At 44.6% G+C, this 12631-nt stretch overlaps 1 protein-coding gene across 1 annotated transcript in view; it reads right to left on the bottom strand.

Annotated features, from left to right (window-relative positions):
• Nucleotides 1-7960, bottom strand: part of TAF1B (TATA-box binding protein associated factor, RNA polymerase I subunit B) — a 51793-nt gene extending 43833 nt beyond the window's left edge. The window contains exons 1-6 of the mRNA XM_086461568.1: nt 7937-7960; nt 6870-6968; nt 6286-6373; nt 4296-4393; nt 3909-4004; nt 3186-3315 (exon numbers count right to left, since the gene is read on the bottom strand). Of these exons, the coding sequence (XP_086317694.1) occupies nt 3186-3315; nt 3909-4004; nt 4296-4393; nt 6286-6373; nt 6870-6968; nt 7937-7954 (529 nt within the window). The 5' untranslated portion in view covers nt 7955-7960. The remainder of the gene's footprint in view (nt 1-3185; nt 3316-3908; nt 4005-4295; nt 4394-6285; nt 6374-6869; nt 6969-7936) is intronic.
• Between the last annotated feature and the right edge of the window lie 4671 nt (nt 7961-12631).

Here is a 12631-nt window from a genome sequence, read left to right as displayed (position 1 = left end):
GCAATATCTCAGTGCTATACTCGGTGGAATCTGCTATTAATGCTACATAGAAATAACAAAAAAAAAAAAAGTGCTTGCCGGTTGGACAAGCTTCTTAGGAAAAAAAGGGTGTTGAGGTTTCCAGTCTGTAGCAATAACAGCTCAGTAAAAACAGGAAAGAAAAGGAAACCTGTGAATCTTCACAAGAATTTATAATTGACTATAATACATTTAGTATTACTTGCGCTACATTTCAATATACAAAACAATTCCTATGTTTGTTTGATTTCACCAAAACGTACTTTTAGTGTTGCTGAACTCTTAATTCATTTCAAGTGCTTTTAGTGAAATCTGTATAAATAGTTAAAGCTGAATTCACAGAATCACAGAACGTTAGGGGTTGGAAGGGACCTTGAAAGATCATCTAGTCCAACCCCCCTGCCAGAGCAGGACCACCTAAAGTAGGTCACACAGGAACGCGTCCAGGTGGGTTTTGAACGTCTCCAGAGAAGGAGACTCCACAACCTCTCTGGGCAGCCAGTTCCAGTGCTCTGTCACCCCCACAGTGAAAAAGTTTTTCCTTATGTTCATGTGGAACCTCCTATGCTCCAGCTTGCACCCATTGCCCCTTGTCCTGTCATTGGCCATCACCGAGAAGAGCCCGGCTCCATCCTCCTGGCACTTGCCCTTTATGTAATTATAAACATTAATGAGGTCACCCCTCAGTCTCCTCTTCTCCAAGCTAAAGAGACCCAGCTCCCTCAGCCTTTCATCACAAGGGAGATGTTCCACCCCCTTAAGCATCTCTGCGGCTCTGTGCTGGACTCATCCCAGCAGCTCCCTGTCCTTCTGGAACTGAGGGGCCCAGAACTGGACACAACATTCCAGATGCTGTCTCACCAGGGCAGAGTAGAGGGGGAGGAGAACGTCTCTCCACCTACTGACAACACCCTTTCTAATACACCCCTGAAACAACAGACCAAGAACACATTCAATTAAGGCCTATCTTAAGACTAGCTGCTCTAACATTAACTATAAAAGGCATAAATACCAAGGAAGAAAGGATTTCCTCTAGACATCAAGAAAGGGAAGAAAATTCAATGGAATATTTTCTTTAGAAATTTTTACTCAATTCTTTTCACTTCACATAGTATGTATTTGTGTTAATACACAAAATCTGCTACATTACAAACATAAGGTGACTCTATCTGAAAATTTTGTCATTTTAATATATTAAGGATGAAAGGTACCCATATTATATTCACAAAAATTTGTGTCACGATTTTTACACCTTTTTCCCCTCTCTAATTGCAGATGACACTAAATCGGGTGGGAGTGTTGATCTGCTCAAGGGCAGGAAGGCTCTGCAGAGGGATCTGGACAGGCTGGATCAATGGGCTGAGGCCAGTTGTATGAGATTCAACAAGGCCAAGTGCCGAGTCCTGCACTTGGGTCACAACAACCCCATGAAATGCTACAGGCTGGTGGATGAGTGGCTGGAAAGGTGCCCAGCAGTAAAGGACCTGGGGGTGCTGGTCAACAGCCGGCTGAACATGAGCCAGCAGTGTGCCCAGGTGGCCAAGAAGGCCAACAGCATCCTGGCCTGTATCAGCAATGGTGTGGCCAGCAGGAGTAGGGAGGTGATCGTGCCCCTGTACTTAGCACTGGTGAGGCTGCACCTCGAATGCTGTGTGCAGTTTTGGGCACCACAGTACAGGAAAGACACTGAGGTGCTGGAGCGTGTCCAGAGAAGGGCAAGGAAGCTGGTGAAGGGTCTGGAGAACAGGTCTTGTGAGGAGTGGCTGAGGGAACTGGGGTTGTTTAGGCTGGAGAAGAGGAGGCTGAGGGGAGACCTTATCTCTCTCTACAACTACCTGAAAGGAGGCTGTAGTGAGGTGGCGGTCGGTCTCTTCTCCCAAGTAACAAGTGACAGGATGAGAGGAAATGGCCTCAAGTTGCGCCAGGGGAGGTTCAGATTGGACATTAGGAAGAATTTCTTCACCGCAAGGGTGGTCAAACATTGGACCAGGCTGCCCAGGGAAGTGGTGGAGTCACTGTCCCTGGAGGTGTTCAAAAAACATGTAGATGTGGCACTTGGGGACACGGTTTAGTGGGCACGGTGGTGTTGGGTTGACGATTGGACTTGATGATCTTAAAGGTCTTTTACAACCTTAATGATTCTATGATAATTCTGTTTGGATTTGTAAAAATTTCTTAATTTTTTTAATTGCTGCAGATCAAGATTCTTATTCTATTATCATTTCTGGACTTTATAAAATAAAGAAAGAACAAGACTGCATTCTTCTGAGAGTGGACAGGCAATATCATAGAAGAACAGACATAGGACATAAAGAGGATAGTACATAACAGGGGAAAAGGAAACACTGAAGCCAACAAAGAAGTAAAAGGCAAGCAAAGAATAAAGCAAAAAAGAAAAAAATCAGAAGTTTAAAACACAAGCAAAAGCTTTCAAATGTTCCTTGAAATGTATTTCCAGTATCAGACCTTGCAGCATTGTCTGGCATTAAACTTGCTCAGTAGCAAAGACTTCAATTTTCTACAATATTTTAATTAAAACGTTTAGCATTCTGTAAATATTTTCAAGTTGATATTGTGAACAGAAAGGAGAAACTGATGAAATGCTAAAAGATTTTTGATAGATAGGGAAAGTAGTAAAAAGAATGCAGAGACAAAAGATACAGAAGTACCAAAAATACTGTAAGGAAAAAAATTGGAAAGCTAAATATATCTATGGGATGGAAGAAAAAAATATCCCCCCACCCCCCAAAGAAAAAACTCATGGTTTTTAACATCAAAGTCACAACTGACAGTTCCGCTAAACAAGTGCTTATTCTTTAAAGCTGCTGTTTGTGAACATCTAGCTTTGAAGATATAACAGCAATTTTTTCCTACTCCAAACAGCAGGCATGGAGCAAACTCATTATAAAACAGAACTTCCTCCTGCGTTTCCCATTGTATTTCCAGGTCCTGTTCAACTTTCATCTCCTTGGGTGGGGGTTGGAGGCGGGGGGAAGTCTATTTCTAGTAGAATATAAAGTACTCTAGTGGCAAACAGGACCGAAAACTTTACACTTTCCAACCAGTTCCTCCAATTCATTGTACATAAATACACTTTTTATTTATTTATTTATATTAAAAACTATTTTAAAAAATGGTTTCCAGATAGTTCCGTTCATTGCTCCTACCTGAGACCTTGCTAATTGATGAGACAAAGCTGCAGTCAGTCTGTAGATCCCCCTCACTTTCAGACTGAGACAAGCAGAGAAGGCTGGGTCTCTCTGGCTCACTGTCCACATCAGTACTGCTATCGCACACCTGGTTTTTTGTAAATAAGTCATTGCATTATCTACTGTTAGGTACTGTTTCAATTTGAAGAAACTAAACAAAGCATGACAGATGCAAGATCAACAGTAAATGAAGTTTAAACCCAAACTGTTGACATTTTTACTTTATGAATCACCAGTACATAAAGAAACCAAGCAAAAAAAAGCATTTTTAAAGCATTTGTGAAGACAAAAAGACTTCTAGTGATTACGTTATATTTCAATCTGCTACAATGACCAGAAAGTTGGCAATACATAAAATCAAAACTTGATGAAATAAGTAACTTCAAGAGAGCAGGCAAGAAAGGATGGTAGTTGATGATGCATTTTGTACTGTAATTTCTGCTCTATCTACTGACTATCTATGCCAAAACAAAGCAAGATTTTTAAAGAAGCAGTTTTCCATACTCGAAGAAGTATTTGTCTCTCAATATATGAAAAAAACCCCAAACAACGAAAAGGACAAATGGAACCCTGCTTAGAAGACACCCTTCATACTGAAGTGACATTAATACAAAGAAGTTTTCTGTTGTTGCTTTTTCAAAAGATAGAAAACATCTCATGGGATTTAAGCTTTTCACTTACTGATAATGCTTTGACAGTTTCCCCAGATGGTCTGTTGCAATATGCCTGTTTGCTCTTCTGAAGGTAACGCCTCCAAAAATTGCACAGAATTTCATCCTGATAAGTATGAATGGACAGTGATTAGCACAAAGCTTACAAGATCATGAATTGCCAAGAGAACAAAAAGTAATTTCTAACTCAAGAATCTGAATAATGTTCCAGGTGTAACTTTATTAACTGCGATTTATAAACTATGTTTTAAAATTACGAGAGAAGATAAGTTTGTTTTCATACGCTCACTATTTTTAAAGAGAGTCGTCTGATTCATTTTAAAAATTATAATATTTTAAAATAACACCTCTTGTAATGCGCACACAGTGTGTACAGCTCACGCTGACATCTACATACCTTCATTTGTGGACACACTCCTAATGCTTCCAAAGCTTCAGCTTGTTTCTTGAGTACAAGCTGAAAGCCTTCACAAACATACCATTCACAGCCTCCATCTACATGCAGAAAAAAGGATTTTTTTTTTGTTTGTACAGTTCGGAGGTTTTTTTAACCTTATGCACACTTATTTCCACTTAATATTCTGTTCTCTCAGTATCAGGACACACCCATGTGTCTCTTGTTTAATAATTTCAGCTCCGAGAGCACAGACCAGCTACATCAAATACTCCATTAACTTCCATTTATTCACAGTCTTAATCAAGAAGAAAAGCTACTGAAGAAGCACTGTTCTCCACACATTTCCCAAGTATAATACATTTCACTGTAACTTCTAGTGTGGCATTTGTAATCTAGTCGAGAGTTGTTAAGTGACCAGTTTTAAAATAACTGAGAACCTGTCATTAAAAAATTAAATATGATCATTTCTTTCCCATCCCTGGCACAGAAAACTGGAACACATTACGGTGGTGAGTCAGGCAAAAAACAACCAATATCACTATGTTCTTCACCATTCTCTCCCACAGAACCATACACATTTAAATGAAAGAAACTTTCTCAGATATTCTGAGCTTCTAGCAAATTTCAGCACAACATGAATTTCATAAGGAGCAGGCCTGCTCTGGTCTATTCACTGCATTACATTTACTTTTTACCCTCACCTCTCTATATTTGCATTTTCTCTCCTTTTTGGTGGGGTTTTTTTGTTTGTTTTGGTTGGTTGGTTGGTTTTTTACCAACTCCTTTTCTAGAGACTTTTGGGTTTAGAAATTTTCTCTGCATTTCTGCATTTCTCAACTTTTTTTCATTCCCTCCGCATCTGTTCTTCATTATTTTTCCTTCCAATCACACCATGCATCTCATCATCTTAGAAGTCATCTGCCCAAAGCTTCTGCCCCGCTTTAATGACGCTGGCTTTAACTGTTAACCACAAACACAGCTTATTCCTATAAATGCATGAAAATAAGCTGCCGTAGTATAATGTAACTGCACGCACAGAAGAGACTGTGTGAGGCTAAGGATTTCTTTCTTAAGAAGCCTGGAGGATGGCTAATGACCTTCCCAACAGGAGAAATAAAAAGCATGAAGTGCTGCACAGCTCAGACTTCAGCAGCAATACAGGATAAAGACAAGTGGAGGTGTTAAGGCTGTTCCCCTTTACACTCCTCCCTTCACTTCCACACAATTATTCTTTTCAGAGGAATGTAGCGATCCACCGCAGTAGAGTCAGCGTATCAGAGACAAGGATAACCCCATGCTTCATTTATCACTGTAATGCATCTTTGCTTTTTGAAAGCAGCCACAACAGTAAAACATCTATCCAGCCATCGCAGGATACACACACAGCTCCAGCAGCAGCCTTACCATCACATCCTTATGGCATATATCATCTTACGTAACGACTACTGCTCTTCTGAATCGCGAAATTAAAAGTATGGAAGTGACTCCAGATGAAAGATGTAATATTGGTTTAGCCTTTGTAACTGTGTGAACTCCCTTCCATGTAGGCTTGTGTTTGTGTTACAGGGCCATGTACCTGTAACGCAAGCCAGACTGACGTTCTAAGAGCCGGACCACCGTCACTTCTCACTTATGAAGACAGACAACTTTTCTGGTTTTGTGATAGCCATCACAAGGAAGGGACAAACACCACATCTGAATGCATGCCACCAGTATCTTCAGCGAGTATTGACTTCCACAAATCAAAGTGGCAATAAGTAACATACAGCTCTGTTCAATCAGGAAAAAACCCACCACCACCAGGCTTACAGAGGTCACCTGTGGCTCATGAAGTCACCAAAAGTGACCACTGAAGGTTGTAACAGCATCTGGGGGGTGTATTTCGTTCTTGTTCTTGCAGTGTTTCCTAGCTGCTTTTGGTCACCAAAGACACAATGGGCTAGCTGAACAGCCACTCTTAAGCAAAATACAGAGAGAAACTCATACATACCAGTTTTTTTCTGCTTCCTTAAACCTTTGGAGACTGTCTGAACTCTTGTATTAGAAATAAGATCAGTGTTTACAACTTCTCTAGTTCTCTGCAAAACAGGAATATATCTTAGCAAGAAAAAAAGCCAGACCTAACTTGCATAGATTGCCCCGTCATAAAACATAATGGAGGAACTTGCTCAAATTGCCTAAACTAAGGGCGGACAGAACATTCTGAACTTTTCATTCAGAAATTACAAAAATAGAGAATTACTGTCCTGGACATATAGGTGACGTGCACCAGGGTTTGCCTACACTGGTACCATACTAAACTGCAGCAATACCCAGGCAATACTTCTAAGGCACCTAGACAGCATGCCAGCACTACAGCTACAGCAACACAGCATCTTAAGTTAGCTCATTTTAAGTTTTGTGGTTTCAAGGGACATTAGTTTTAAACAGCGTCAAGTAAAGCACGAAAAAGGAAGAATCACAATGTAGCCTTCAACTCATAATGCCAAGGAGAAAAACCCAACATTTTCTTAATATAAAACCGAGAAGCAATTAAAATAAACCTTTTCCAAGGCCAGTAGCTTAGCTTTTTACCTCAGTAACATTGTGGCAAGATCTGCAATAAAATCTGCCTCCATCAGTGAGACCCCAGTTCACTTCTGAACATTGGGCACAGCGCTCATTAAAATCTCTCTAAAAGGAAAAAAACATAACAGTTTGACATGTGTTCAAGTAAAACAAATGGCACTACTACTAAGGTACTGCACAGCTTTTGAGATTATTCATAGAGGAGAACATTTATGTCCTTTATGTTAACTCTGGCTGATAACAAGCAATCATAGCATTTGCTATCAGTCATAGATAACTGTGAACAAATAATTTTAGCTGGCAAGCATCAGCTCTTGTGTATGTGAACATTAGGACAAGGGGAATAACAATCCACACCTAGTGCACACATGACATGGCTTGAAAATACCCACCCATCAGGAATGGAAGCAGAGGCAAAAAGTTGAGAGCGGGAGACAATAGGAACAATAAATTTCTGGAACTGTGAGATAACATATGCAGTGGAAGAAAGCCTGCACAAATCGGTGAAGAGACGTGCCGGGAGAAAGGGAGACTTCCCAGAAAAACAGGAGGAGGAAGCAGAAAAGAGGGAAACAGAATTAAAAAAAAAAAAAAAAAAAGTGTTTTTCAGAAGCCCCCCACTAGAGCGTGCCGAGGACGGGCAGCTCCTTTCGGGCCCCGGGCGGACGGCCGGCGGCACACCCGCGGCCCCCCACCGGTCCCCGGCCGGGACACAGCACTCGCCACCGCCGGCTGCCAAGCACCGGCCCCGCGGCCGCCACGCCGAGGGGTCCAGGCAAGGCCTCGCCCGCCGCCCCCGGGCCCCGGCCGTGCCCGGCGGGCGGGACGGGACGGGGCGGGGCGGAGCGGGGCAGGGCCGGCCGGGGCACGCAGCGCCCAGCGGCGCCTCCGCTCTCCCGCCGGAGCCGCCGAGCGCCGCCGGGCCCCCCGCCCCCCAGCCCGCAGCCGCTGAACGCCCGGCGGGGAAGCGCCTCCCACGCGGCCGCAGCCGCCGCGCTCCGCCAGCTCCCTCCGGCCCAGCGAAACCAGCCGCCCCCACCGTTCCCTGCGCCGCGGAGCCGCCCGGCCCTCACCGTGGCCTCCTCGTCCATGCCGGCAGCCGCCCCGGGGCCCACACCATGGCAACCGCGCCGAGCGCTGGCACTGCGGGCCGGCCTGGAAACGGCAGCCCTGGCACTTGCGTTCCGGGCCTGCCGCGGGGCCGGGCACCCCTGGCCGGGCGGCCTCGGGCGGCCTCTCGGTTCATCAAGTCCGTCGCCGGCTGGGGGACCGCCGACTGCCGCCCGCTCCGGGCATCCCGGGATCCCGCCCTGCCCCGTCCCCCCTCACGGGAGAGCTCTCGGCAGGGCGGCTGGAAGGCGCTGAGGGGCCTCCGTGCCCCGGCGGTGCTTGGGCGGGGGGTGCACCGGGGGGCCGGGGGCTGCGAGGCTTGGCGCTAGACCCGGTCGCTGTGGGCGAGGGGCTTGCACGGGCCCCGGGGGAAGGGCAGGGCGCCGAGGAAACGTGGGTGCTTCACCTCTGAGGGGACCTGGAGCGCTTCACTGAGGGGACATGGGCGCTTCACCTCTGAGGGGACCTAGAGTGCTTCACTGGGGGGACATGGGCGCTTCCCCACCGCGGTGTCGCAGGGACTGGGGGGGACATGTGCCCCTCCAGCCCCAGCTCACTGCCATGCGTCTGCGCGGAGCTCCTGCATCCTCTCCTCGCCCTGGCTGGTTACCCGTGGCTGATGACCACCAGGGCTGTGCCGAAGCTGTTGGAAGGGGGACAGCTACTGCCTGTGCAGAAGGAGGCCACAAGGATTTATTTAACTGTGTGAAGTGCTTGGAGATCCCTAAATGAGGAGAACTGTGGTCTGAAATTCACTTTCAATTAAAAAAAAACACCCAAACCTCCAGATCTTGATGTAGGTCTCTAATTTCTTGCACGCTAATAATAATGTTTAAAGATGTCTAAACACCGAGATCTGTTATTGCAGTGAATTTCCCCACAAAATTGGAGAACAGGTTTAGGCCCCTTAAAAAAAAAAAAAAAATCCACTAAGTGAAAGCATGGGAAAAAATTAAAGCTAAAATATACATAGAAAGAGGTGAGGCTGCCTTGACAGCTGTGGTTACATTGATGTTGGAGGATATGTACAGACCTAGAGGGGAACTGTTTATGTTCAAGAAAAAAGTTATTACTCATACCAACTGTGATCTTTTTTCAGTGTGGGATGAACATTTGTAACACCCATTAAAGAGAATTACGCATATAATTCCTGACATGTTAAAAAGGTGATTGTCAACCTCACAGAAATGTAGCTAATACTGTGATGAAACAGATCCTACTTGTGATTTCCATTTCCATATTTTTTGTTTGTGGAAATGCTGTTCTGGGAAAGCAAGGCCATTTTGTGTGACAGAAAGAGTTTGATCTTTTCGTAAGGAATTTCTAAGATTGAACACTACCTTGAAAAAAATCAGGGTAGCTGTATCTGTGATAAAACAGGATGAGTTTTGTTCCCCTTCAGAACATTCAGCATTGCTCTTCCTGAAAGCGGTGCTCGTGTGTGACTTGGCGCTGTGAGCAGGCAGTGGGCCTGCTCAGTGGGTTTAACTGAATTGAAGAACTTGTTTGAATTAAGTGTGGAAGTGGTTGCTTCGGTGAGGCAGGACCTCAGAGTTAGGACTTCTGTTTTCTAATTACAGCTGGACAAAAAAAAATGTTAAAGAAAGCTTAATCACAGGACTCTGCCAATTTGTAAAAACCAGAATACTTCATATTCAACAGCAACAGTTGAAGATAAGCACAACAAGAAGAAAAGTGTGGATGACTGCACAGAGAACTATATTGGTGTAGTTCTGGGCATACTGGTGTAACATGCCAGTAAGGTTTTTGAACAGGCAAGCACTTACTCTCTGATTTTGGAAAACCTACGCTGCTTCTCTGAGCTGCATTTTCCGTGCAGGTGAAAGAGAGACAGGAAAAGCTCCTGAACTGTGGAAGGGGAGTTGTACAAAGACTAACGCTGATACTACTAGTTACTTAGTAGTATCCAGGCTCTGTATGAATGCAAAGCTTCTATCACTGTTTCTTAAGACCATCAACTCATTAGTGCAAACTAGTAATCTAGTAGCAAAAAATCAAAGCATAGTAGGGGTAGCAAGTCTCATGTCTATTTCTTAAATTTTTTGAAATGACATGCATAAAACCGGTTTTTCAGCATATAAAATTATGTGTAACCTTTGTCCCTAATTACAAGTTACCCAAGCATACTGATAGGGGTATGATAATTTCAAAGCCAGGAGACAGACTGTCTTCCTGCTTTGGCTCACTTTTCTAATTAAGGTCATTATGCATAGTAGTCAGATTGATTCGAGGCTTAGATAAATAATACGTCCTGTTGTTTCCATTGATTTGAATTTTTAATGAACTGAGTTCCATTGCTGATATCACATTCCTGGCTCTTGACTGCGGACTTTCTACATGTGAAAACGTAAAAACTACATATTGGACTGAAAGACGTGTCCCTTGGCCTATCCTTCGGGATATTGCTCATGAAATTGTGCTGGCTCCAGGATACAAACTTCTGTAGCAGAGGTTCCCCCCAGAGTCTTCGCCCGTTGTCAGACACCTACTACAAAGAGTTAGAGCAGAAAAGCAACCTCATCTGCTCCGAAGATTCTGTGGATGAATGCAGGGTGGATCTACCAGATTCAAGTTTACAGAAAACACGCATAGTTAATAGCACCCTCAATTTCTTATTTGCACTATCTCTCCATGGAAGAACTCATGTTTAAAGACAGACAGAAAATGAAAGGGAAATTGGGAAAACAAGCAGCAGGTGGCTTCACTCTAACTGATCTTTAGAAGAGACCACACTATAGAAAGGGTCAAGGGGAAAAGCTGTGCCAAGCAGTAGTGCGGTGGAGGCAGAGGCAGAGGCGCAGAGAAACAGTTGTGCAAGGAGCCGGCAGCAGAAGGGACAAAGGTGGGAACAGCAGCGAAGCGTAGGGGTTGCAGCAAGCTCAGCAGGGAAGGATAACCAGGGAGGGGCTGAGCTCAGCGGAGCTTTGAAGGACGCGACGAGAAGAATGAATTTAACGTTACAGCTTAGGCACACCCAGCATTGCCTTGTGATAGTGTTTATTATACAACTTCAGCTCTCAAATTTAATTTTTAAAATACATTACTAGCCCTGCTGTGGAAAACCTGAAAATAGGACCTCAAACATCCCAAAAGAAAACATCCAACAGAAAGCAGGTAACTTTTTTTCCCGAAGTTTACTCATGTTTTCTTAAGTTGTTCTTAGGATGCGAGCAGCACGAAGTTGAATTTTTGATTACCAAAAGCAGCAGTGCTGCACCCAGGGGGGGAAGGCAGACTTATCCAGTTACACAGGGAGTTTGGGGTTTGCACCATCAGCTTCTGCTTTGCACATGTGCTGCAGCCCAGCTCGCCTCACTGTGCAGTGCCACGGTCTCGATCCAGTTTCTGTGAGTCTGTGACTCTCTATGCCACAGAGAGCTGGTAATCGTCTGTGATGATCACCCAGCCAGGGGTGTTTGGAGACACAGGCCACAGGGGAGGACCTCACATTGAGATGAGCTGCTCTAGGAGGTAAAACTCTTTGGGTTCAACCTCCCCATGTGATCCGAAGCCGTGCTAACACGTGCTCAGCAATGAAGTGACTTGGGAGGTCTGCCTGCAGATGCTGAAGTTCTGGCTGGAGTCAAGTACAGACTTCCTTGTAGGTCCTGGCCGTCAAAGGCGGGATCTCTTTCCTGAGGAGCACCAAGCTGCTATCTCTCTGTCCATACTAGCAGAGGCTGCACCCCTCAGTACCTGGTGACTGTTAACGGGATCCTACAGAGATACAGAGTAGGGGAAGGACACTTCTAGGAGAGGAGGTGATCCTAGCAGCCACAAAGGAGCAGAGCAGGCAGTGGGTGTTTGAATGTCCCATTTCACATTCCAGGCATGTAAAACGCCTTTATTTTCTCCTTTTTCAGATTTTATTAAGCAGCTAACATGAAACATTCCTTCAAATTGTAATACTTTAGTGGTGTCAGACTTTGTCTAGTTTCCAGCTTTACTGAAAGAAAAATACGCAGCATACTAAAGGGGATCTTGGGTTCCACTATAGCATTGTGCGTCCATAGAGCCCTGAAGATCATCCTCAAGATCATTCTCGGATGTGTTTAATCCACAAACGCAGTGGTATTTTAAAAGGAATCGAGAGCCACCTTGTGGAACTGGGATTTGCGAAGGGGCTCCAAATAATGCTGCTGGGAGCAGCTGCTCACTGCTAGGAATTCAGATTCAACGGGATCCTGGAGGTTCTTAATCTGGTAAATGTGCGCATCTCTGCACATATTCAGTGAGCACACAGTGCATCATACAGCTCCTCTGCTGACTGAAACTGGGCAGTAAAGAAATATACTTGTGGGCAGTGGCAGGCAGGAATGTAAGGCTGTCAGAAAATGCAGCAAGCAGCAGAATCAGGGAAGCAAAGTAGTACTCATTATGTCCTACACAGCCTTGGGGGGGCCGCGGTGGGGTGTTGTTCACAGAGCATTTTTCACCATATAATTAATTAAGTCCTCAAAAGTGCTGATAAGTTTTGGAATCATTATGTAGACATGATTTCTGTCACAGGCTTATTTTCCCCTGCAGTCATTCATTAACATTGGGAATTAGGATTGCCAGAGCACAAATACCGGCCCATGCTAGAAACGGCAAAGATGGGATCACTGATGGACATAATCCATAACTGGAAGTATTCA

This window comes from Leptosomus discolor, chromosome 2 (genome assembly GCF_034619465.1).
Source record: "Leptosomus discolor isolate bLepDis1 chromosome 2, bLepDis1.hap2, whole genome shotgun sequence".
Taxonomy (NCBI): Eukaryota; Metazoa; Chordata; class Aves; order Leptosomiformes; family Leptosomidae; genus Leptosomus; species Leptosomus discolor.
Note: the sequence above shows the minus strand (reverse complement) of the source record. Positions and strands in the feature narration are given on the sequence as shown.